The following is a 27129-nucleotide window of genomic DNA, read 5'->3' on the forward strand; positions in this document are numbered from 1 at the left end:
TTCTGCAATAAATGAAGGACTCTGATGTTGGAGAGTCTCAATTTAGGGGCAGAGATTCAATTAGGTGCAGACATTCTTCCAGGTGTGCCAGCAAGGACTTGCCATGTCAAGTCTAAAATGCTGTTGGAACTGATATTCAGGTTCCACTTGTGAGTCAGGTGGACTGAATTTCGGTGAAGTCTGGTTGCTTTGTTGCAACCACATTCTCTACTTGCACCTTTGCAATGGTGGGACTGTTAGTAACTCTCGTTATACTCACCATATGCAGGGTCTAAAACACTCAACAAAGATGAACCAGATGTGAAATAACAAAGAGATGGAGGCATGGCATCCACATCACACAGAGGAATGCCACTTCTCTATGTCGCCAAGCAGTATGGTAGCTCAGTGGTCTCAAACTGGTGGCCTGCGAGCCGCATCCGGCCCCCGAAGCAATTTTACACAGCCCGCGAATACATTTCAATTATGTATTTGTTGTAAATACGGTGCTTATATTCACTCTCATTTTGTTAAAAAAAAAATTCCTGCCCGTCAGCTGCTTTCAGATCATGCATTTGGCCTTCATGCAATTTGAGTTTGAGACCACTGTGGTAGATGATGCTTTTCATCCGATACAATATCACAACTTTGCTTAATGAAGGCTTCAGTGGTGAAACCCATGTTTTATCTGTAAAGGCTCCAGCAACCTCCATCTCTTCTGTCACGCAGTATGGACAATTTTTTGGGGGCCATTATGGACATCACTTTGAAATCAGTATTCTTACATGTTGAGGGTACAGCTTTAAAATGGTGTTCACAGAAAACTATTTTAGAGGAAACAGAATTCTATTAAGTGATGCAGATTCTGAATCTCATTCAAACTGGAGGTATGGCAACCATATCACACAGAGGAACGCCACTTATCTTTGTCATGTAACCAGGCAGTATGGTAGATGATGCTTATCATCCAATGCAATATCCCAACTTTGTTAGATCACATTGTCAGACCACACTTGGAATACTGTGTTCAAGTATGGAGACTGCACCTAAATAAAAGACATCAAGCATCTTGAAAGGGTCCAAAGATGGGCAACTCGGTTGGAGTGAAATCAGAAAAAGGGCGTCCATATGAGAAAAGACTTCAAATATGTGGGTTGGACAGCTTGGAAAATAGGTGCCCTAGAGGAGACTTGATTGAAGAGTTTAAGGCTCTGAGTGGCAAAAGTAAAATGAACGAAATTTTCAGTTATAAATGATTCTAGAACTAGGGCCATAAATTCAACTTATAGGAGGAGAAGTTTAGACTGGCCTGCAGGAAGTTTTTTTTAGCCAGAGAGTTATAAATTACTGGAATAAGCTACTGGCGTAAATGAGTGGTTGAGGGTGACAGTTTGGGGAAATTCAAAAGTCAGATGGATAGTTACCCATCCAGCTGACCTTTGAACTAGTAGTTGTTGGTGACTATTGTCAGGGAAACGGGAAACATGCTATGTAAAAAGGATAGGTAGAACAGGACCAGGGTATGTCTGCCAGGGGCAAAGGTTGATGACGTTGTAGGGCGGATATCATCTTTTAAGGGCACAAAAGGTGATATTGTTATTGTGATATTGTACAAAAGGTGATATTAAGAGTAGGAGACCGGCAGAATTACTTAACAAGTACAGGTCACTGTTGAAAAAAAGCTGTGAATTAGGGTTGAATTTGAAAGTGTCTGCAATTCTGCCCAGACACGATACAAGGGAGTATATGATGAGAGCCTTGTCGATCAATTCGGCCCTGGAAACATTGTGCAAGGCTCAAGGGGTAGAATTTTTTTCAGCCTGGTCTGTACTTGTTAACAGTAGAGACTGCTTCTACAGGGATGGGACACACACAAATAGAAAGGGTGCAAGAATATTTGCTGATGCTATCGAGGCACTGTTAGGTGGGTCAGAAAACTGCTAGCTTGGGGGGATACAAGGACTAATAGATTAACAGTAGCCACTGGAAGAGGTGAAATTGATTCTTGCACTGCTTCTACTGGAATGAGCAGCAGCCTGGAAAACAAGATGCAGGGTATTTCAGAGACTGCTGGGAGTCATTGCGGTACAAGTAAACACATGGGTTGTGTTAGGGTAGCTAAGAATAGGAACAAGTGCATGTATTACTTGCATATACACCAATGCTAGGAGTTTGGTAAATAAATTTGATGAAATTGTGGTATTGCTCAAAACATCAAAGGCAGATATTGTTGAGATATAAGAGACAGTGTCACACAGATATAAGGAATGCAGAACTGGAATTTGGAGAGTACAATGTGTAGAGGAAAGATATACAGGATAGGAAGGGAGCAGGGGGTTATGCTACTAGTTAAGAAACACACAAAATCCAAGGAAGTGAAGCCAGTCAACATCACTGGACAGTGCAGTGTCAAGTCAGTTTGGTGTGACGTAAGCATTCGGAGATCAAAATTGAGAGTAGGAGTGTGTTATAGACCTAATGGCTCTGATGAGTATAATAAACAACTGTACAGGGAAATAGTGGTCCAGTAAATCAGAGAGTCTTATAATGGGAGATTTTAATTTCTCAGATATTGACTGGAATTTGTGGGTTGGTCACTCACACACTAGCAAGGCTTTTGTGGATTTATTGGATGATTGTTTTCTACATAAGCATGTTCGGGAGGCAACTAGAGGAGTAATACTCTTGATATGATTATCAGTAGTGATTCTTCACGCATTAAGAATCTGCAGATAAAGGAACCACTAGGTGGCAGTGATCACAGTGTGCTGAAGTGGGATTTACTCAAAGAGGTAACTACCATCAGGACTAAAGGGAAGGGTTTTTGCTTTCGCAAAGGCGACTACGGTGGTCTGAGACAGTATTTAAATTCTCTACGGTGGGACCAATTCATGATGTTACCAACAGCAAATTCAAAATGGGAAGCATTCAAAGAATTTATCTTGGAAGCTACTAGGCTTTACATACCAACTAAGAAATACTGTTCAAAGTTTAGGCCTAAATGGATGTCAGATGAACTAATGAGACATATGGCAGAGAAGAAAAATGCATGGGGTACATATAAATTAATGGGTGACATGGAAGCCTATGATAGATATAAGCTGGTCAATCACAAAGGAGATTAGGCAGGCAAAGGCAGATTATGAGAAATCTTTGGAAAAGGATGCAAAGAAAAACAAAGATTTCTTTACCTATGTAAACTCTAGAAGGAAAGGGATGAATCAGATTGGTCCACTGGATATTGATGGTTCAACTGTTGATGATCCTGCTCAGGTGGCTAACAAACTAAATGAGTATTTTGCATCTACATTCACCCATGAGGAGTTATTCATGGAGGGGAATGCCAGAGGTGAGTTAAACTCTGGCAGAGAGCTAGATGATTTTGTAATAACTGAGAGGAAAGTGGAGGAGAAATTGTTGAAGATAAACATAAAAAAGGCACCCGGGGTGGACGAGATCTATCCAGTTATATTAAAGGAGGCAGCAAAGGAAGTAAGCAAACCCTTAGCCATAATTACGAGAGCTTCTTTGGACTCAGGGGAGGTACCCATAGACTGAAAACGTGCAAATGTGACCCCAATTCACAAAGGAGGATCAAAGGGTGACGCAAATAATTATGGACCTGTTAGTTTAACTTCTTTTCCAAGAAAATTAATGCAGGCACTGGTTAAAGAAGCACTGCAGGATCATCTAGACAAGACTTCAGTTATAGCTCGGACACAGCATGGTTTTGTTAAGGGAAAGTCTTGCCTGACCAATTTGATTGAATACTATGATGTGGTCACAAAGGAACAGGATGCAGGGAATAACTTTTATATCATATATTTGGATCTTAGAGAGGCTTTTGATACTGTTGCACATGGAAGACTGCTGAACAAATTGGAGCAGTGTGGCATTGGAGGCAAATTGTTGCTATGGATAAAGGGATGGTTGAGTGGGAGAAGACAGAGTGGTAATCAATGAGCACTGTTCATCGTGGACTAATGTTATTAGTGGTTCATCATCAATATCATTTATAAATACAGAAAACAACAGTGGACCCAACACTGAACACTGAGGGACTCCACTAATAACATTAGTCCAGTCCCTCAGTGTTCAGTGTTGGGTCCACTGTTGTTTTCTGTATTTATAAATGATATTGATGATGGTACATCAAGCTTAATATCCAAATTTGAAGATGATACGAAGGTTGGCGGGGTTGTTAAGGACACTAATGACAGTACGCTGCAGTAACAGGATCTAGAAAAGTTGAGCAGATGGGCTGAGAGATGGCAAATGAAGTTTAACATTGACAAATGTAAAGTACTACATATAGGAAGCAGTAACCCCAGAGTGACGTGTCAACTCTGTGGTACTAAACTGATAGTGGTAGAGAACGAAAAGCACCTGGGGGTAATTGTGCAGGCAGATATGAAGTTTTCTGGGCAGTGCAGACAGTCTGCAAGAGTAGCTCATAGTGTCTTGTCAATGATATACAGGAATTTTTCTAGCAGAGATAAGGAGGTGATTATTCCCTTGTATAAGGCAATGATCAGGCCACACCTTGAGTACTGCGTACAGGTTTCGAGGCCTCATTTTAAGGGTGTAGAGCTGTGGGAACAAGTACAGGGAAGGGCAACAAGATTAGTGAATGGAACAAAGGGTTGCTCTTACAAAGAAAGGCTTAAATTTTGCAAATTACAGTGTCTGGAGACTAAGTACCTGCAAGGTAATCTGATTGAGGTGTATAAAGCCTTGAATGGTTTGAGCATGCTCAATGCTGATGGGATTCTTCCTCTTGCTCAGAATAATCACCTGAGCGGGCATAAATCCAAATTGAGGAAAGACAGATGTAAGATAACAGACTTCCATCCTTTATTGTGGAAGTTGATAGCCTAAATAAATTTAAGGCTGAGCTGGACAGGTATTTGGAACGAACGGAGGGGTGAAATGGGAGCGGGGGAATTTTTTTTTTTTTTTTGCTGATGCTGCATTAGCTTGCTTTCTTGCATCATATGCCTCTACTAATGCTATGGGAGAGCAATGGTGCAGCATAAGCCTTAGGCTTTCTTGTACCATAGAGCCATTACTAATACTGATTCATCTGTTGATGTTAGAACACTACAAACAAGAGATGCTAGTGTTACTAGAATTGATGGGGCTTCAAAAGGAAATCCCTTCAGTTTACTAAAAAGCAGTGGTATATTCTTGCTGACATATCCAAAAATTTCATTAATTGGTGTAAATTTTCTTTCCTCTACTTTATCTGCTGAATGCATGAATAATAATGAAACTAAAAGAACATACTTATCAGCAAAAAGGATCTAAACCTATCAAAAGCTTCTTGCATTTCACAAAAGTACCTGGCTCAGTTCCAATCTGTGATATCCATTTCCATTTATAATCTCATAAACCCCACTTACTTTTTCTGAAAAAATCTCAGTTATCAGCTGCCTCAACTGCTAACCATCTAAATTGCCCTAAATTATTCATTCTGTAATTCTTTCGCTTCAAAGGTAGTACTTGTGCATATGGCTGCTCTAGTAGTAGTAGCAGCAAATGATGCAAGAAAACAAGCTTATGTAGCATTGACAAAAAAAAAAAAAAAAAAAACCACACACTTTACCCATCCATACTCTTCAAGAATTTGTCTAATTCCTCCTTGAATTTATTCAAACCATCCACTTCCACAACAACAGATGGAAGCCTGTTCCAACATTCAACCACCTGCTAGCTGAAGGAAAACTTACACACATCTATCGTACAACCATCCTTCTGCAGCTTGAATTTATGCCCTCATGTATGTAATCTAAGCAAGAGGAAGAATGCCACTAACATTTAGCTTACTCAATCCATTCAAAGCCTTAAACACCTCCATCAGATCTCCCCACAGGTGCCTAGTCTCCAGACACTGCAGTTTGCAGAACTGCAGAATTTCTGGGTAAGAGCACCATTTTGTTCCCTTCCCCAATCTGGTTGCCCTTCTCTGCACACATTGCAGCAGATCTATATCCTTCCTAAAGTGAAGCTGCCAGACCTGTATACAGTACTCAAAATGAGGCCTAACTACTGCCTTGTACAAAGAGATAATCTCTTCCTCATCCCTGCTAGCAAAGTTTCAATATATCTTCAACAAAAGCCCTTGAAATGTCCTGGCAGCACGTATGCATTGCTCATAGAATTTGACTGCACAATTACCCCGGGGTCTTTTTCGTTTTCCACTACCCTGAGTGTAATACCACACAGTTGATAAGTTAATCTAAGATTACTGCTACCCATATACAGCACCTTGCATTTGTCAATTTTAAACTTCAACTGTCATTTCTCAGCCTATCAACCTAATTTTTCTAGATCTTGATGCAGTAGCATACTGTCATTACCGTGTCAGGGTAACTAAGAGTAGGAACAGGTGCATATATACTTGCATGTAAACAAATGGTAGGAGGAGAGTAAATAAATTTGATGAGTTTTAAGTGCTGGTCAAGACATCATATGTGGACAATGTTGGGATATCAGAGACATGGTGTCACTCAGATATAAGGGATGCAAAATTTGAATATGGAGAGTAAAATGTATACAGGAAGGACAGACAGGACAGGAGAGGTGGAAGGGTTATGCTCTTAGTTAAGAAGCACATAAAATCTAAGGCAGTGCATCCAGTTGACATGGGTGGCCAGTGCAATGTTGAGTCAGTATGGTGTGACATAAGCACAACAGGAAACCAAAAATGAGAGAAGTGTATTATAGTCCTAATAACTCTGATGAGTAAAATGAATGTTTATACACAAAATAAGGTGGGCCAGTAAATCAGAATTTCTTATAATGGGGATCTTAACTTTCCAGATATTGACCGGAACTTGTGGATTGTTCACTCACACATTAGCAAGACTTTCGTGGATTTATTGGATGACTGTTTTCTAACATGCTACTCCTTACAATTTTATAGGAAGTAGCATATTAGAAAGACAATACGAGGAAGTAATACTCTTGGCCTGATTATCAGAAGTGATTATTCATACATTAAGAATCTGCAGGTAAAAAAACCACTAGGTGGCAGTTATCATTGTGTACCGACGTGGGATTTACTTCAAGATGTAACTATCATCAAGAGTAAAAGGAAGGTTTTTTCATAAAGTGACTACAGTGGTCTCAGACAATTCTTAAATTCTGTAAAGTGGGGCCAACTGATAAGGTTACCATCAGCAAATTCTAAATGGGAACCATTCAAGGAATTAATCGCAGAAGCTACTAGGCTTTTTGTTCCAACTAAGAAATACTCTTCAAGATATAGGCCTAAATGGATGTCAGATGAACTGATGAGACTTATGGCAGAGAAACAAAATGTATGAGATGTGTATAAATTATTAGGTGACTCAGAAACCTATAGTAGATAGAAACTAGTCTGTAATCAAGTCACAAGGGATGTTAGGAAAGCAAAGGCAGATTATGACAAAACTTTGGTGTAGGATGCAAAGAAAAACAGCAAAGACTTCTTTCCTTACATAAACACTAGAAGGGGGATGAAACAAATTGGTCCACTTGATATCAACAGTTCAAGTGTTGATGATTCTGCTCAGGTTGCTCATAAACTGAATGAATATTGTGCATTTACATTCACATATGACAAATTCTTTAGGGAAGTGGATGCCATTAGTTTATGAAACTAACAGGGTGCTAAATGACTTTGTAATATCTGAAAGGAAAGTGGAAGAGAAATTGTTGACATTAAACATAAGAAAGGCATCTGAAGTGGATGGAATCTATTCAGTTATATTAAGGAAGGCAGCAAGGAAGTGAGCAAACTCTTAGCCCCAGGGGCTCACATCTGGCTTGGCACACCCAGGGTCCTGAGCTGGATATCATCATTCCTCTCTTTCTTGGTGATTCCCTTCTACTTTTCTTTCTTTCTCTCTCTCTGGGAAAATCAGAATTTTTTTTTTTTTTTGCCTGGTGCAGCATAAACCTCAGGCTTGCTTGCACCATATGGTTAATAATAATAATAATAACAGCAGAGCACCCTGGATAGAACGGAAGAAAACCAAGGACATACAAGAGATGAGAGATTGGAGAAGTAAAACAGTCGATCAGAAACACCCACAACTAGCGAACCCCAGGAATTGATAACATCCACAACTAATGGTACAAGAAGCTCACCTGCACACACAAGCATCTAGCAGAGCAGTTCACTCGAATGATAAGACACCCGAGACAATCCCGAAGTTTCTCACCAAAGGAGTCACAAATCTGAAGCCTAAAGACGAAGATACAAGGAAACCCGACGAAATACAGGCCAATCACCTTCCTCCCAACAATGTACAAGTCCTGACCAGCTGCAAAACCAAGATATCAGACCACTTAGAGAGAGAGAGAGTCAGAACATAATGGCTGAAGAGCAGAAAGGATGCAAGCGGAGGAGCAAAGGATGCAAGGAGCAATTAACCGTAGATGCAGCAGTTATGGAGCAAGCCTACAAGAAGCACCGCAACCTATACACAGCCTACATTGATTAATGCACGAACTTCGACTCCGTACCTCATAGCTGACTAATAGAGACCCTGAAGATCTAAAAGGTCAATCTGATAGTGACAAACTTCCTAGGAGCAACAATAGCGAAATGGAGTACTACCATTAAGGTCAAGAACATCATAACCAGGCCAATCCCCATTAGAAGAGAAATCTTTCAGGGAGATGCTCTGAGCCCACTGTGGTTTCTGTCTAGCACTCAACCCACTATCCACAATGCTTAACGACAGCAAGTATGGATATAATCTCAAAGAAAGAAGAAAGAACCTGTACACCCTCACCCACCTGATGTACATGGATGACATCAAGCTCTATGCGGCAACCGAGAAGCAACTCCAGCAACTAATCCGGATCACCGAAGAATTCAGCAAGGATATCAGAATGGAATTTGGTCTAGACAAATGCAAGACCCATGACAAAATTAGTTTCTGCCAACTAATTTTCTCTGGGATAAGACCATCCCAGAGAAAATTAGTTGGCAGAAACTACCAGCTGTTGACTGGTAAAGAGATCAAAGCTATGACAGAAGGAGAGACCTACAAATACCTAGAGATGATGCAGGTTCAGCAGTTAGAGCACAAGGAAATCAAGAAGTGCCTGACCGAAAAATATCATCAGAGACTCAGAAGCCTGCTGAAAGCAAAACTGAACAGAGGGAACACAGTTAAAGCCATAAACACCTATGCAGCTCCAGTACTAACATACACCTTCGGGGTCATAGATTGGACTAACACCAAGCTAGAAGATATCATGCCAAAGACAAGGACAATGATGACCAAGACACGCCAACACCACCCGAAGTCAGCAGAGAGACTAACAATAGCTCGGAAAGAGGTCAGGAAGGGGCCTGATACACCTGATAGAGCAACAGTTAACAACACAGCACCACTCCACCAGGCCATAAGGAAGATAGATAAGTGGTATACCCACTCAACCTAAACGAGGAACCCCCACCCACCCAGATGGCACAAGAAACAATGGGCAAAGAAGACACTTCATGGCAGATACTACAATGACCGCCATCAAAATCATATCGATAACACTGCTTCCAATGCATGGCTCACAAGCGGGATGCTCTTCCCCGAGACTGAAGGATTCATGCTGGCCATCCAAGACCAGGTAATCAACACTAGAAACTATAGAAAATACATCGCAAAGGAGCCCAGAATGTCAGATGACATATGTCGAAGATGTCACCTGGCCTCAGAAATGAACCAACACATCACCGCGAGTTGCAAGGTGATCATCCACACTGAGTACACTCATAGACATGACCAGGTAGACAGGATAATACATCAGAAACTAGAGGGGAAATACCAGTTGACCAAAGAAAGTATACCATACTACAAGTACGAACCCCAGGCAGTACTGGAGACCCGAACCCACAAGCTGTACTGGGACCGCGCCATAATAACAGATAAGACCATCCCGAACAACAGACCGGACATAACCCTTGTGGACAAGATGGAAAAGGCTACCTACCTGATTGACATAGCGGTGCCCAACACCAGCAATGTCCAGAAAACTCATGAGGAAAAAATTAGGAAGTACAAGAACCATGAGACATGAGGTCAAGGAGATGTGGCACATGCAGGCAGTATCGATCATCCCAATCATCATGTCAACCACCAGTATGGTGCCAAAGACTACATAGCAGCCTAGCAGCAATAGGTCTCCCGGAGAACACCTACAAGGAACTCTAGAAAGTCGCAATCCTGAACACCTGTAGAATAGTCAGAGATTTCCTCGACCAACAGTAACACCAGACATTACAATCACCCTGTGTACTTGGTAGCAGTGCACATCACGGAGTGGAATCCCCCAATCAAGGAGAAATAATATAAGAGCAGCAACAATAATAATAATAATAATAATTCAGGGGCAGTTCACAGAGACTGGAAATGTGCAAATGTATCCACAACTCACAAAGGGTTATCAACGGGTGACACGAGTAATTATAGACCTGTTAGTTTAACTTCTTTTTCAGGGAAAATAATGAAGCCACAGCATGGATTTAAGCGAAAATCTTGTCTGACCAATTTGATTGAATACTATAATGTAGTCACAAAGGAGCTGGATGCAAATAACAAACTTGATATCATATACTTTGATTTAAGGAAAGCTTTTGATACTGTTGCACATAAAAGACTGCTGTACAAATTGGAGCAGAGTGACAATAAGGGCAAGTTGCCACTTCAGATAAAGGGATAATTGAGTGCGAGAAGACAGAGTCGTAATCAATGAACACTGCTCTTCACGATCAGTGGAGCCACTCAGAGTTTCATGTCAAGCCCATTGTTGTTTTCTATATTTATCAATGACATTGATGAAGGCATATCAGGCTTAAGATCCAAGTCTGGATGATACAACATGATAAAAAACAGTTAACAATACAAGATGATTAATGACAGTAATGATGGTATTCTACTGCACAGGATCTAGAAAAGTTAGGCAGATGAGCTATGAAATCGCAATTGAAGTTTACATTGACAAATGTGAAGCACTGCAAATGGGTAGCAGTAACCCCAGAGTAATGTACAAACTGTGTAGTACTACACTCATGGTAGTGGAAAATGAAAAAGACCTGGGGGTAATTGTGCAGTTAGATATAAAGATCTCTGAACAGTGCAGACAAGTTACCAGGGCAGCTCATGGGGTTTTGACAATGATATACAGTAATTTTTCTAGCAGGGATAAGGAGATGATTATCCCATTGTATAAGGCAATGGTCAGACCATGTCTTGAGTACTGCATGCAGATCTGGAGGCCTCATTTTAGGAAGGATGTAGAGCTGCTGGAAAGCAGGTAATGAGACTATTAATGAGACTGGTGACAGGTAATGAGATTGGTGAGGGGAACAAAGTTGCGCTCTTATCAAGAAAGGCTGCAAGGAAGTTCTGCAAATTGCAGCATCCGGAGACTAGACACCTGCAAGGTGATCTGATTGAGATGTATAAGCCTTTGAATGGATTGAGCAGGCTCAACTCTGATGAAATTTTCATCTTGCTCAAGCTAAACGCATAAAGAGGGCCTAAATTCAAATTGCAGAAGCACAGTTGCAGAACAGATGTAGGGAAGTTTACCTTTAGCCAGCAGGTGCTTGATTGCTGGAACAAACTTCCGTCTGTTGTTGAGGAAGTTGATAACTTAAATAAATTCAAGGAAGCACTAGACAAACTATTGAAGGGAATGGACAGGTGTAACGGGGTTCCCCCCCCTTTGGCTGATGCTATATAAGCCTGCTTTCTTGCATCATTTGTCACCACTAATGCTAAATGGCCCATTATATGGGTAAATACCTGCTGATGTAAAATTACGGGCCTTCTCAGTTTTGTGCTTAAGGACCAGAAACTCTGTAGAGTAAGATAATTTTGATGAATTATATAATAAATGTCCTATTGCCTTTAAATCTGCAATGTGGCATCCATTATAGTCCATGACTGATGAGGGGTGTGTGCCATGTATTTTCTCTTCATTTTTTGGATTTTTCTGAGACCACTTTACAGCTGGTTACCTAGGTAAAAGAAGTAAAATGGATCCAGGATTTCTTTTTGCTCTGACATCAGATATAACATGCTTTAGTGCATGCACTTTAAGGCTATGAGATTAGCTGTGGTAGGATATCGCTGGAATATCCCCCAGGTTTTGTTTTGTGCCTTTTTTGCTGCTGTGCATTCTGAATTTCACTAGGGTTTGGGAAATGGTGGAAACTGGGAAGTTTTTGAAATTGCAATTGTAGCTGCTTGGATAATAGTTTTCTGTGGTGTACATGACTACGTTATTGATAGGCTCCTGACTGACTGCAGGGATGTCAAAATTTGCCAGATGCTGAAAGGCATTCCAGTCAGCCTGATCAATCTTCCACTGGGATATCCTAAAAGGAAGAGACAGTCTCCCACTATGTAAGCAGGTTATCATGGGGGAACTGATTAATTCCATATAGGTTCTCCTCCAGCTCCCAAGTAAGTGAAGGAAGGAAAGAAGGAGAGGAAACAGAAAGATCAGATAGGCATGTGGAAGGAGTTTGTTCCCACATTTAGAAGGGAGAGGTCATTATCAATGAGCACATGTTCTATGACTCTTCCCCTTCCATTAATGTCGGCACTACCCTACACTGTGTTATGTCCATTAAAATCACAAAGAAGAAAGGGAGAGACAACTGCATTACAAGGTTTCTTAGTCTCTTTATACGACCATGGAAATAATGAGACTAAGAACTCAAGATTCGTTAACAGTTGCTTTTAAATATGTCAGAAAATACACTAAGCTTACCAAAGAACAAATCCAATCTCGAGAATACGTCAATAAGTGAATTGAAAACAATTTAGCATTTTTGAAATCGATTCCTAATTCAACTTGTTACTGGGCACAACAAGAGAGATCTGTTTGCAATGATCAGACAATTGGGTAAATAAATGCTCAAAAAATAAATGCTTTAAAATGTTAAATGTGTTTGAATTCTTTTCATACTAAACTCCTTTAACCTTGTCCAAGCCATAATGAAATAAAACGTCTTTCATGTATACAGGGTACACAAGCTGCTTTTTTTTTTAAATTCTTTTCAGTGGGATGAAATGTTAATAATAGATGCAAGTACTAAATGAGTATGTATGTTATTTGGTTTTTAGGAGCATTAGCAACTAAGGCCATATTGCTCCGGGAAATGTGGTGGTCATTCCCTGACCTTTCCACATCCTCCGTATTTGGTGGTGACAGGCTCGAACCCGGGTCTAATCAAGAAGCGTGTGCTACACACTGCTGCTCCTTCCCACCTGGCTACAGAGGCGCCGTACTAAATGAGAATTGTTCGGAAGTAATCATAGAAGCTCGTATGCTTCTTATACCAACTATGGCATATTTTTTCAAGATTTATACCACAACGGATATCACATGAACTGATGAGTTTTGGCAGGAGAGAATAAAGATGTATGGATGAATACATCATTAGGGAGAACACAGTCTTACAGAAAGTAGGAAGAAAGTAGAAGCTAAATGATTTTGTGATAACTGAGAAGAAAGTGAAAAAGAAACTGTTGATGCTAAAAGTAAATTGGGGCTGATAGAATTTATCCAATTATATTAAAATATTCCAGCAGGGATAAGGAGATGATTATCCTGTTGTATAAAGCAATGATTAGGCCACAGATACAGAGATCTCATTTTAGGAAGGATATAGATCCATTAGAACAGGTGCAGAGAAGAGCAATGACATTTGAAGGAAAACACAAAGGTGCTCTTACAAAGAAAGAGCTTCAGTTCTGCAAATTGCAGTGTGTAGAAACTAGGCGCCTGCAAGGAAATCTCATTGAAGTGTTTAAGGCTTTGAATGGCTTAAGTAAGCTCAGTGCTGATGGGTAGCATCCTGCCTCTGTGCCAGAGGCAGGGTGCTGTCCATCAGCGAGGGAGCATAAATTTGGGAAGCTGTCCGCACACAAGAGGGCATAAATTCAAATTCAGGAAGGATGGCTGGCTGCAGGAGAGATGTGCAAAACTTTGCTTCAACTAGCAAATGGTTGATTGTTGGAACAAACATCCATCTGGTGTCATGGATGTGAATATCTTGCAGTGTTCTCCCCAGGACCTATCAAATGGGCACACTGCTCGGTGAATTTAACTGACCACCCGGCTAAAATTTAAGTGATTCTCGCAGTACCGTATAGTACTGCTCATTGATCTCGATCAATATTAATTCAAACATACTATGCAATCGAGGTCAGTGCAACAGGAGCATATAATTTTAAATTATGCAATTAATTTTTGCTCTGGATCACTTAAGTCACATTTATAAATAACAGAAAATTTTATAATATTGTGACATATTACACTTCCCCACTTGGCTACTTCATGATGCCACCTGGCTGGCAAAATTTTCTGGGGAGAACAGTCTTAAATAAAGTTAAGGAAGAATTACACAAATTATTAGAGGGATACAGGTGGATAGCTTTTTATTATTATTATTAGGCTAATGCTATATAAGCTTCTTTCCTTACATCAATTCCCCACTTCCAATACTAATCTACAATCAAGTTAACCAGGGATGCCAAAACTGAGAAAAGTAGTGCAGAAAGAAAGGTAACAAAGAATTCCATGCTTATGTTAAAGGAAATGGATGACACTTTGATCCACTGGGTACAGATGACATAACTACTGATGATCCTGTAGATTGCATCTACCTTCACATACAAGGTTTTTTTTTTTTTTTTAGATACAAATTCAAGAAGTTTCTTTAATACTGATTGGAAGTTAAATGATTTGATGATAACTAAAGGAAGTTGAAAGAGACATTATTAGTATTAGTAGTGGCAAACAATGCAAGAAAGAAACCTTATACAGCATCAGCCAGAAAAAAAAAAAAAAACTTTTCACATTGCCTGTCCATTTGCTCCAATAGTTTGCCTAGTTCTTCCTTGAGTTTATTCAAACTACCCACTTCCACAACAACAGATGGAGGTTTGTTGTTTGTTCCAACAATTAACTATCCACTGGCTGAATGCAGTTCATTGTTGTTCAATCCTGCAACCATCCTTCTTCGATTTGAATTTATGCCACTTGTGTGTAATATGAGCAAGAGGAAGAATGCCATCAGCACTGAGCTTGCTCAATCCATTCAAAGCATCTGGAGCTAGGCACGTCACAGGTGCTTAGCCTCCAGATGCTTCAATTTGCTAAATTGAAGCTTTTCTTCACAAGAGCACCCTTTTGTTTCCCTTACCAATCTCATTACCCTTCTCTGCACCTGTTCTAGCAGAGCCACATTCTTTCTTTCTAAAATGAAGCCTCTGGATCTGTTTATATTAATCAATGTGCAGCCTAACCATTGCCTTATACAATGGAATAATCACCTCCTTATTCCAGCTAGCAAAATGTCTATATCACTAACAAAAAACTCATTGGCTAAAAACTCATGAGCTCTCCTAGCATCCAAGTCTTCAAATTAGTGCAACTAAAAGTAATCAAGTGACCTATGGCTTTCAATACAACTGGGTGGATGGAATCCACTGTTATATAAAATGCAAGCAACCCTTCAGCTATAATAATTATGTTGATCACTGAATTCAAGGATGTTTGTATGCACTGGAGATGTGCAAATGTCTTTTGTATTCACAAAGATGGTAATTAATACACACATGTAGGTGGAAAGTAACGCTGCCAATAATTACAGTAATGCAAGTTCACCTTGACAGAGAAGGTGCCTTTACAGCAATTGCAACATGGATTTTTTAAGGAAAAATCAGGTATGGCAAATCTGATTAGCTAACTATAAGGATGTTACAAAGTAACTGGATGAAAAGAGTAATTTTGATATCACATAAATAGATTTCATTGAAGCTTTGGATGCTAATTTATGAAAATGACAGTTACATAAATTGGAGAAATTTGACTTTAGGTTCAAATTAGTGCTGTGAATAAAAGTTAGTACAATGTATGTGAAAGAAGGTAGTTATTAATGATCACGGCTCTTCATAGACTAATGTTAAGAATGAATTACAACAGATTTCAGTGTTCCTTTACTGCATTTAATATTTATTAAGACACTGACATAGGTATTATAAGTTTAATGTTTAAGTTCACTAATGATACAAAAAGTGGCAGGGGTAATGATATTAATCAAAATATACTGTTTCAAGATCTAAATGTTGGGTGGGGGAGGAAATATTTGCTATCCTAGGGGTTGGCAACTGGGGGCTCACAAGCAGCTCTTTGAGATGTAACTACAGCTCTAACTTTTAGCCCACATGAAGCACAATTTAAAATTGAGTTAGAGGACTTAAAAATCAAGGACATGTGGAGTGCAAGACTAAAATTCCTTAAAACTGAAACTGAGGATTTGGAAAAGCAAAAGGCCGCCCTTGCAATTCTACACAAATAGATGGCAATAGATAAGTTGAAAAAGCAAAACCAAATTGTGTTTGATGCGTAGACAAGTATATAAATTTGAAAATATTTGTATTTAGACTTCTCTCAGTTTTCTGTTCAACGTATTTCTGTGGGCAAATATTTTCGTTTCGAACACGAACTATATTAAAAATAAATCAAGAAACTGACTGAATGTAGGGTCTCTCAGCATCTTTAAAGATAAATTAAGGCATACTCCCCTGATGTTGAGAGCCTCGCTCGAGTTCAGCAGCAAAAGTCCCATTAATTCACACTTAATTAGATGTTTGTTACGTTTTTTCAGTATCAATAAATAATATTTCAAAAAATATATACTTTTAATAAAACACCTTCCCACTCTATTCCATTTCTTAAAAAACTGCCCCCCCCCCCTCCTCCCCCAGCTTGAGTTGAAGTGCGGCTCTTCGGATTCTCTTTTTTCCTTTTAAATTAGATCAAAAATGACTCTTCACTCAAAAAAGATTGCCGACCCCTGTACGATCCTGTCGTCTGGGAAAAAAAAAGAGTGAAAATGCGGGTGCACCATCCTCATCCTGTTGAATGTACACCAATATATCTAGAAACAGGTTTCTTATTGCACGAAAACTGCATCATTCAATTATTAAGAATTCAAGGTAGTAACATATAATAGATTCAGTGATACTGCTCAGTAACAGTATCACTGAATCTATAAGTTTCGAGTATCCAGACTGGCGCTTTCTTATGAGTATTAAAACTTTTCAGATGCAGAAATTTGCTATTAATCTTTCGCTAAATATCTATAAATCACGTGCAAATGTAGAAACGTTGTAACTTTCAAAATACTACTTACTCGACTTAATTTTTTTCCTATGGCTAAGAGGTTCTCTGGAGACTAATAAGGCTGGCCACTTCTCGTCTTTTAGTTTTGTTGTCAATCTATCACCACTACCTTCAACTTCTTCAACAGTATTATATTCCAAATTCCTATCCTCACTACTTGCAACAGAATGTTCATCCGTATTTGTGTCAGACGATGCCATATATGACAGGTATTAATGTAAAAGAATTAAAAACAAGACAAATAGAAATGCATACAGTTTTAGATGATAAATTTTCCACAAAGGTCCTATAGTTTAGTAAAACTATAACACATCAATCAATTTCCATAACTCTCTACATGTGACATCACTCACAAAAACCAAACACAACCAAATTTCGCAAAATCACAAACTAAACAACATGCACCCATCCAGAGAGCACAGCTCCACACTAGGGCCATTTCCGGAAAGATTTAAAAGGAAACATTCAAAACCCTAGAGCAGAGTCTGCTACAGTCGCCAATGAATATATTTTATGCAGTGGCAGACGAAAAAACTGCATTACCTTAAAAAAAAGTAATAGTTGTAGTGAAACGTATAGATATTGTTTGATTACAGTCATTTTGTTTGTCTCAAAGCAAAGGTATTGCATCAGATAACGCTTCTATTGCACCAGACAGTAATTGCAAGGTATTGCATCAGATAACGCTTCTATTGCACCAGACAGTAATTGCAAGGTATTGCATCAGCCGTTTCTATAAATACGCCGTTATTGCTTATTTTTATTATTACAATTAGCCATATGGTGCAAGGAAGCCTGAGGCTTTTACTACACCAGCCAAAAAAAAATTCTCAGTTACCCTGAGAGAGAGAGAGAGAGAGAGAGAGAGAGGAGGGGGGAGAAAAGGGAATCATCAAGAAAGAGAAGAGTGATTATGTCCAGCTCAAGACCCTGGGTGTACCAAGCCCATACTCACCAGATGTGAGCCCCTAGGGATGCGTTAGAAGGGTATACATGCTCATATTCCCAGGGGCTCACATCTGGTGAGTATGGGCTTGGCAAACCCATGGTCCTGAGCTGGATATCATCATTCTTCTGTTTCTTGGTGATTCCTTTCTATTCTCTCTCTCTCTCTCAGGGTAACTCGGGGAATTTTTTTTTTTTTTTCCGGCTGGTGCAGCATAAGTCTCAGGCTTCCTTGCACTATATGGCTAATAATAATAATAATAATAATTAGTAACCTGTTTTGCGGTGTAAGCATGGCTCCATATGTTCAGTTGACACTAAGAAAAAAAAAGTGTAGCTGTTGTTCTGTCCCAGGAAGGGCTTTCTACGCGCGCTATCGCTGATAAAATAGGCTGCCACCAGTCAACAGTATCCCGGGTGCTAAAATTAAAGCGTGAAAAAGGTGATGTAAAGAGAAGACCTGGATCAGGCCATAAGAGAGTGACTACGCCTTCCCAATATCGATATTTGAAACTTCGTAATCGCCATGCTAGTGCTCCTGATCTAAAATGGACTTTGAGATGGTGTTGAAACAAGTACACCAACTATACAAAGACGGCTTTCGGAATGTGGTCTGCAGGCCTATCGGCCCAAGAGGAAGTCGGGCTTTGTTGACCCAACAAATGAGGAAGAAGCGACTTGCTTCGGATAAAACTCATCTTTCATGGACAAAAGAGCAATGGGACACCGTCATCTTTTCTGACGAATCGAAATTCAACCTGCATGGCTCGAATGGGAAGCGATGTGCCAGAAGAGAAAAATCGGAGGCATACCATCCTGACTGCATAACACCAACTGTAATGTTCTCTGCCAGTCAGATGATCTGGGAATGCATAACAAGCAAAGGGTTGAGGCGAATTAAGTTTAGTAACGGAACGTTGAATGCAGAAACCTACACTGCTATCTTGGAGGAGTGCCTGAAACCCGCTTAAAGATCACCACACAGACGTCCAAAACTGCATTTTTCAACAGACTCAGCACCTTACCACACAGCAAAATTGGTAAGTTTTATGCTATTTAGATTTAATGATTAGTTTGTCTTCTTATCTCACAAGGCTTAAAACATACTTACACCAATATTTTCCCTCGGTTTTCCCCTTTAAGGTGCAGCCATACCTCAGAAATGCTGCATTAGTGTTGGACTGGCCCGGCAACAGTCTAGATTTGAACCCTATTGAAAATTGCTGGTATATAATGTCGTCTAAAATTACTCAGAAGAAGCCAGCAAGTAAGATTCAGCTGCAGGAGAGCATTGTAAGGGTGTGGTACCACGAAATTGGGCAATCGTATATCCAGAAGTTGATTAACTCTATGCCAGATCGTTGCAAGGCTATAATTGCAGCTCAAGGAGGAACAACAAAATATGAGGACTTATTTACAGTACATAATACTATTACATTATCTTGTCATTTCAGCTTGTACACGTAAATGCAATAAAATGTATGTTTGGTTGTCATGATTGCCATTTGCATGATTTCTCAAAGTTTCATTAATTACGCATTTTACCCTTTGGGAAGATATTTATGGCAATTAGGTATATCAGATGGAGTATTTTTATTGTATTTCATTCACAGAGATATATATCCCATCTAACAAATACAATTCGAACATTTCTGCAACCTACAATGCAGCGCAAAACACATTATTTGCAAAATTCACAAGTGATGCAGTTTTTTTGTCCACCACTGTAATTTAATAAATACTTATTCATATAACTTTGACGCTAATGTGTTTAAAGAATTAACGCATTTTATACATTTTGCAAAAAATGAAAATTTATATTCGCCCTCTTTAAATATTTTTCTTATGTCATATAAGTTGTTTTGCTGCCACAATAAAATATTCTTTATTAGTTTTTTCTTTATATGGGGACCCAAATTCCATTTTACCTTGGGCACCATGAGGGTATAACGTGCCCCTGGGCTGATAAATATAAGTTCTTCGTTCAATTATGTTGCCAACAATAATACACTCGTTGGCCATAGAAACCTTTATTCATCATCTACTAGGGTCACCTTTTCCCCCAATTACAGCCCATACACGGTGTGGCATGGAATGCACTAGGTGTCTGAGGGAGTCTATATCCGTATTTGGCCATTGTTTCAACAGGATATTTGTCAGCTGCTATATTGTGGTCGGTAGCAAACTCCGCAGCCGAGGTACTCTCTATACAAATCCCAGACACTCTCAGCTGGATTCCGATCTCAAGAATTAGGAGGAGAGGTGAATGTTGGAAATCTTGAGAATGTTCCTAGAACCATTCAGATGTAATTTTTGCACGATAGATAGTTGCGTTGTCGTTTTCAAAGAATCCACTGCAATCCGGTAAAAAATGAAGCAATACAGGGTGAAGGTGCTCCGATACAACAGAACGATATTTATCGGAAGCAGTGTGGTAACTAAAAAAAGTGAGCCCAGTGCACAGTTTAGTGTGGGTCCCCCTAAAAATATTTGTTTTGGTAAAAATAAAAAAATTCTTAAACACAAACCCTTAAAAATTGCCCTAGAAGCAGCAGCTATGCTAATGCCATTTCACCTATATTCACTACAGTTTCGCTTGTGCTGTGCAGCTAGCTAACAATAAATATACTTCGTGTGAACAAAAAAAAATCATTGTCAGTAAATTTTATTATAAACATAACTAAAAAACTTTCTCAATTAACTTTTTTTCTATTTCGGGTAGGAGGGCAGTGGTGCCCCTTTCGATCGTGGGCCCCAATAAACCGCATTGGCATAGATTGGAGGTATGACAACCTTCTAATGGTATGAGAGGACTCTGTCTTTACCAAAATAACCTATCCCATACCATAATAGCTCCTCTAATTGCTTGAGTTATGCATACGAGACAGTGTAGATGCCTGGCCTCATGAGATCTACGCCACAATTTTATCCTACTATCGGTGCAAAAATGTGCAAATCGAAACACATCATACCTCTTGATTTTTTTTCCACTTCCACAGTCCAGTAGAAAAAAGAAGTAGCTTTTGTATAGGCACACAGCTACCAAATCTCAGATTTCTTAACCTGTGGCACAGTTTCATAGTTGACCACAGACGTAGGATACTGGAAGAATTTATTCTAAACCATAATTTAAATGTTCTCAATGTGGAGAACATTTGATAACTTACATGGAAGTTCTAATATTGATGTTACCATTGCAAATCAGCAACTTAGCAGGAGAGTTTGTCATTGGGATGTAGTGGTTGTGGCATCAACAGTGACCACAGGGCCATATTGTTTCATGTATTACTGACTGATCTCCATTTAGATAGCAATTTGGCATTTGATCATGTAAGATTTGGGTATAAAAGGATTAACTGGAATAAATATAAGTATTCTTTAGAAATATCTTTTGATGATAATATTTTGAGTCAATTAAACAGTTTGAATGCTGTTGAATATGCATTTTATGTGCAAAATGCTCTGTATAGAGCCTTACTGTTAGCAGCTAAAAGGAAAAGAGAAAATAAGAGATGTGTGCCTTGGTGGTCCTATACTTTGATGGTTTTACGAAGGGAAGTGTTTACCCTTAGAAAGAAATATCAAAGATGTAGAAGTAGAGATTCTGCTGATGCATTAAAGAACTGTACAGAACTAAAAGAGTTCTGAGATATTGGTAGTTATGTATAATAAATGTTTGTTGGAGAGTAGTTTTTCAGGGTTCTGTAAAATTGCCCTTCTAAAACTTTTACATAAACCTGGTAAACCTGTCAGTGATCTTAGTGGATACAGACCTATTTCACTGTTGGCAAATTTGGGAAAAATTTTGAAAAGTTGTTACTTTTAGGATTAGAACATGTGTTTATTAAGTCTAAAATGGAGTTTATAGGTCAGTTTGGATTTAGAAAAGGTCTTTCACCGAAGATGCTATAAATACATACATTAGTAAGTTATGGTTCACAATCAACAAGTAAATATGTTTTAGCATTATTTGTAGATTTTGAAGGTGCATTTGACAGGGTGTGGTACAAGAGCATTTTATGCTCATTAAGAAAAATAAATTGTCCTCAAATATTGCATCAAACATTAAGAAGTTATTTAAGTGGTAGGAGAGTTCAAGTATATTCACAACATTTGAAATTTCGCAGATCTATTAATAGAGGCTGTCCGCAAGGATCCGTGCTCGGTCCGGTGTTTTGGAATTTGGTGTTAAATCAGTGGCTGGAGAAAAGAAACTCCACATTGTAAGTTGATTGCGTATGCAGATGATTTAGTAATGTGTACTGAGGATAAATCCAGGTCAGTATTAGAGCAGACGATGGGAGTTGTATTAAAATATCTGAGTAGGCGGGCAGGTGTAAATAAACTTGATCTCAGATAGTAAGACAGTAATGATGTTGCTGAAAGGCAAGTTAGATTATGGAAGGCCACCGAAATTAATAATTAATGGAAAGCAAATACCTCTGAGATCTCAAGTTAAATACTTAGGAATTTTACTGGATGACAATTTGTCATTTTTCCCGCATCGATTATTTAAGTAATAAAATTTAAAAAATTACATCAGCAATTATTAGAGTAACAAAAACTGATTGAGGACTTGGGAAAAAGGGTCTTGAGATTATATTATAAGGCGGTATTTCTCCCAATCGTAGTATGGTTTAAGCGTATTAATATTGTTAAGTTTAGATAAAGTTATTATCCCTACAGAGAGTAATAATGTTGGCTTTTATAAGAGCATGCAAGACCTTTCAACAAATACTTTACAGGTAATTGGAGGGGTATTGCCTTTAGATTTATATGCTATTTATAGAGCGTTTTGTTATTTCTTGAATAAAAGGGTAAGAACAAGCTGTTGGGGGACGAATGTTACTTGTATGGATGATGTTAAAAAAGAAAAGGAAGTGATTAGAAGTAGATTAGTAGCGATGTGGCAATATCGTTGGGAGCAGAGTTTAACGGGAAAAGTTACCAGATTATTTACTCCCAATGTGCGGTTTGATCACAATGTCAAAAATAAGAAATGGTTTTATCCAAATATGGAAACATCATCTTTAATTACGGAGCATGGGTCTTTGAACCAAAAGTTGTTCTATTTTGGGTTAGAAACTCATCCTAATTGTACATGCACACTGCCAGAATCGCGGGATCATATTTTATTTAATTGCCCCATATATGAGGATTGCAGGAGGGAGTTAATGCTTCTTGCGCCACACCTTGTCAGAGGACAAGAGTATGTATGTTTAGATAATAAAGAAGTCTTTCAGGCCTTACAAAATTTTGCAAGATTAAATTTTAAGAAGAGGAGACCTCTCTTTTCTGTTGCTTATACTTCATAAATGCTTCCTTTTTTTCCCCTCTCTGGCTTAATTCTTTTCCCCTCTCTGGCCTCTCTGCCTTGTGGAGGGGGAGTATTTTTATTTTTATTTTATTTTATTTAGTTTTATTTTATTATTATTATTTTTTATTGTTATTTACTTATTTTTATTTTGCACACACACATATATGTGTGTGTGCATGTGTTTTACTTATTTTTATTTTACACACACACATATATGTGTGTGCACGTGTTTTTGCTGGCAATCTAGTGAGTTACTAGAATGCAGGCACCACGATAATTAGTATTGACTACCTGGGATTGCAATGTGTTTTTCCATAAATGGAATGGCAGGTTGTTTATTTATTTATTTTTTTCCCTGACTTACTTTGGCCATGTGGGGAGAAATTTTAATTGAATTTTTTTGTTTGTTTAATTATTATTTTTATTTTATTTTAATTTTTTTATTTTTATTTATAATTATTTATTTTTTTATTTATTTATTTATTTATTTATTTATTTATTTTATTTTATTAAATTTATTTATTATTATTTTATTTATTATTTATTTATGTTATTATTTTTTTATTAATTTATTTTATTGTTATTATTATTTTTTATTATTTTTTAATTTATTTTTTTATTTTTTTTTTAATTTTTTTAAAATTTTTTTTAATTTATTTATTTTATTTTATTAAATTTATTTATTATTATTTTATTTATTATTTATTTATGTTATTATTTTTTTATTAATTTATTTTATTGTTATTATTATTTTTTATTATTTTTTAATTTATTTTTTTATTTTTTTAAAAATTTTTTTAATTTATTTATTTTATTTTATTTTTTTATTTATTTATTATTATTTTATTTTTTTTTGCTGGCACTCGTTATTGGACAGCCTGGGTGCAGGGTGTTGGCACCCACCTGTACAGCACTACCTCAGATGGGTGCGGGATTGGTGCCAATTCGCAAAATGAGAGTTTTAGTAGACCCAGGTTGGAAAACGTGCCTGGGATGGGCGCCAGGAAGCAGCTATCCCAGGGGTGACTGCTTCCTGATGGTGAGGTGGTCTGAATGTAATGTTCAGGCCACTTGTACTATTCATAATTTGGGCAGATGGGCTAAGAAGTGGCAACTGAAGTTTAACCTTGACAAATGCAAAGTACTGCATATGGGTAGAAATAACTCCAGAGAAACGTACCAACTGTGTGGTACTACACTTAAGGTGGTAGAAAATGAAAAAGACCTGGGAGTAATTGTGCAGTCAGATATGAAGTTCTCTGAGCAATGCAGACAGGCTGCCAGGGCAGGTCATGGGGTTTGTCAATGATATATATGAATTTTACTAGCAGGGAAAAGGAGGTGATTATCCCTCTGTATAAGGCAATGGTCAGGCCATGCCTTGAGTACTGTGTACAGGTCTGGAGACCTCATTTTAGGAAGGATGTAGATTTACTTGAGCGGGTACAGAGAAGGGCAACAACATTGGTGAGGGGAATGAAGGGATCCTCTTACCAAGAGAGGCTTAAGTTCTGCAAATTGCAGTGGCTGGAGACTAGGCACCTGCGCGGTGATCTGATTGAGGTATATAAGGCCTTGAATGGATTGAGCACGCTGAATTCTGATGGGATCCTTCCACTTGTTCAGATTACGAACCTAATGGGGCATAAATTCAAATTAAGAAAAGACAGATGTAGAATAGATGTGCGGAAATTTGCCTTTAGCCAGCGGGTGGTTAATTGCTGGAACAAACTTCCATCTGTCGTTGTGGAAGTTGATAGCTTGAATAAATTTAAGGAGGAACTGGACAGGCATTTGGAGGGAATGGTGTGATTTTTTTTTTTTTTTTTTTTGGCTGATGCTGCATAAGCTCATACATTTGCTTTCTTGCATCACATGCCACTACTACTACTACTACTACTACTACATGTTTGATTATAGTTCTAGGTGGATCTGGATGATATATATATATGTGTGTGTGTGTGTGTGTGTGTGTGTGTGTGTTTTTGCTGGCAAACTAGTGAGTTACTAGAATGCAGGCACCACGATAATTAGTATTGACTACTTGGGATTGCAATGTGTTTTTCCATAAATGGAATGGCAGGTTGTTTATTTATTTATTTTTTTTTCCCTGGCTTACTTTGGCTATGTGGGGAGAAATTTTAATTGAATTTTTTTGTTTGTTTAATTATTATTTTTATTTTATTTTAATTTTTTTATTTTTATTTATAATTATTTATTTTTTATTTTTTAATTAATTTATTTAGTTTATTTTAATTTTTTATTTTTATAATTATTTATTTTTTTTATTATTATTTTTAAATTTATTTATTTATTTTATTTTATTAAATTTATTTATTATTATTTTATTTATTATTTTATTTATTTTATTATTTTTTATTAATTTATTATTATTATTATTATTTTATTATTTATTTTTTTATTTTTTATTATTAATTTATTTTTTATTATTATTATTATTATTATTATTTTATTATTTTAATTTATTTTTTAATTATTTTTTTATTTTTTATTATTAATTTATTTTTTATTATTATTATTATTATTTTATTATTTTAATTTATTTTTTAATTATTTTTTTAATTAATTTTTTTATTATTATATTTTTTATTATTATTATTTTATTTTTTTTTTGCTGGCACTCGGGATTGGGCAGCCTGAGTGCAGGGTGTTGGCACCCACCTGTATAGCACTACCTCAGATGGGTGCGGGATTGGTGCCAATTTGCAAAATGAGAGTTTTAGTAGACCCAGGTTGGAAAACATGCCTGGGATGGGCGCCAGGAAGCAGCTATCCCAGAGGTGACTGCTTCTTGATGGTGAGGTGGTCTGAATGTAATGTTCAGGCCACTTGTACTATTCATAGAGTACATGTTTTATTATAGTTCTAGGTGGATCTGGATGAGAGTCTTGGGGCCGCCATAGAACAGAAACAAAGATGAAGATGAAGATGAACCAATGGAAAAGGTAGGGGAGGCCTGCCTTCCTGCAGCTAGGGATGAGTGCTTGGAAACGGCCATCCTGTTCATTACTGCTCTCAGTTAGCCAAAAGGCCAATACACAACACAACACAATATGACAAGACACACACAGACAGTATTTATTTTATTTGCTGTCCTTCTCCTGTGTGAGATGATGATAAACTTTTTTTTTCGTCATTTTCTCTCTCTCTCTCTCTCTCTCTCTCTCTCTCTCTCTCTCTCTCTCTCTTCTAACTATTCTTTTCCTGCCTGTGCTGGAAAATTTCCCGTCCGAGTGGAAATTTTATTTTTTTATTTATTTATGTTTTTTTAATTTATTTATTATTTATTATTATTTTTTTTTTCACTACACACACTGGCCTTACCTTGAAAGTTTGTGAAAAAAAAGTACAAAGTAACGAAGCGGAGATGAACTTATGTTCTAGGAGCTGGCCTCACATATAATATATATAAAAAAAAATGGATCAGGGTCTGGGCAGTAGCACAGTAGCATTGTCACCGTTCTTCCCACATCGAGTGGAAAAGGTCCGGGTTCAAATCCCGTCGATAACGCGAAGAACTGTTATGTTATGGGCTTTTCGCTCTGTGGCTGAGTTAGTCAGTCTCAGGCATAGATAGCAAAGTTCCCCCCTCCGTAAAAACTGGGGTTTTTTCATCCAGCAAAACAGGCAAATCGATCAGAGAACACGAAATTTACTGACAGAATACA

The 27129-nt window shown here is 37.9% G+C and overlaps 1 protein-coding gene across 1 annotated transcript in view; it reads right to left on the minus strand.

The window, feature by feature from the left end:
- Positions 1 to 17448, minus strand: part of LOC150089737 (RUN and FYVE domain-containing protein 2-like) — a 399341-nt gene extending 381893 nt beyond the window's left edge. The window contains exon 1 of the mRNA XM_090389637.1: positions 17189 to 17448. Within this exon, the coding sequence (XP_090245763.1) occupies positions 17189 to 17378 (190 nt within the window). The 5' untranslated portion in view covers positions 17379 to 17448. The remainder of the gene's footprint in view (positions 1 to 17188) is intronic.
- Positions 17449 to 27129: the final 9681 nt, after the last annotated feature.

Source organism: Mastigoproctus giganteus, chromosome 2 (assembly GCF_048544385.1).
Source record: "Mastigoproctus giganteus isolate SK-2022 chromosome 2, ASM4854438v1, whole genome shotgun sequence".
Lineage (NCBI taxonomy): Eukaryota > Metazoa > Arthropoda > Arachnida > Uropygi > Thelyphonidae > Mastigoproctus > Mastigoproctus giganteus.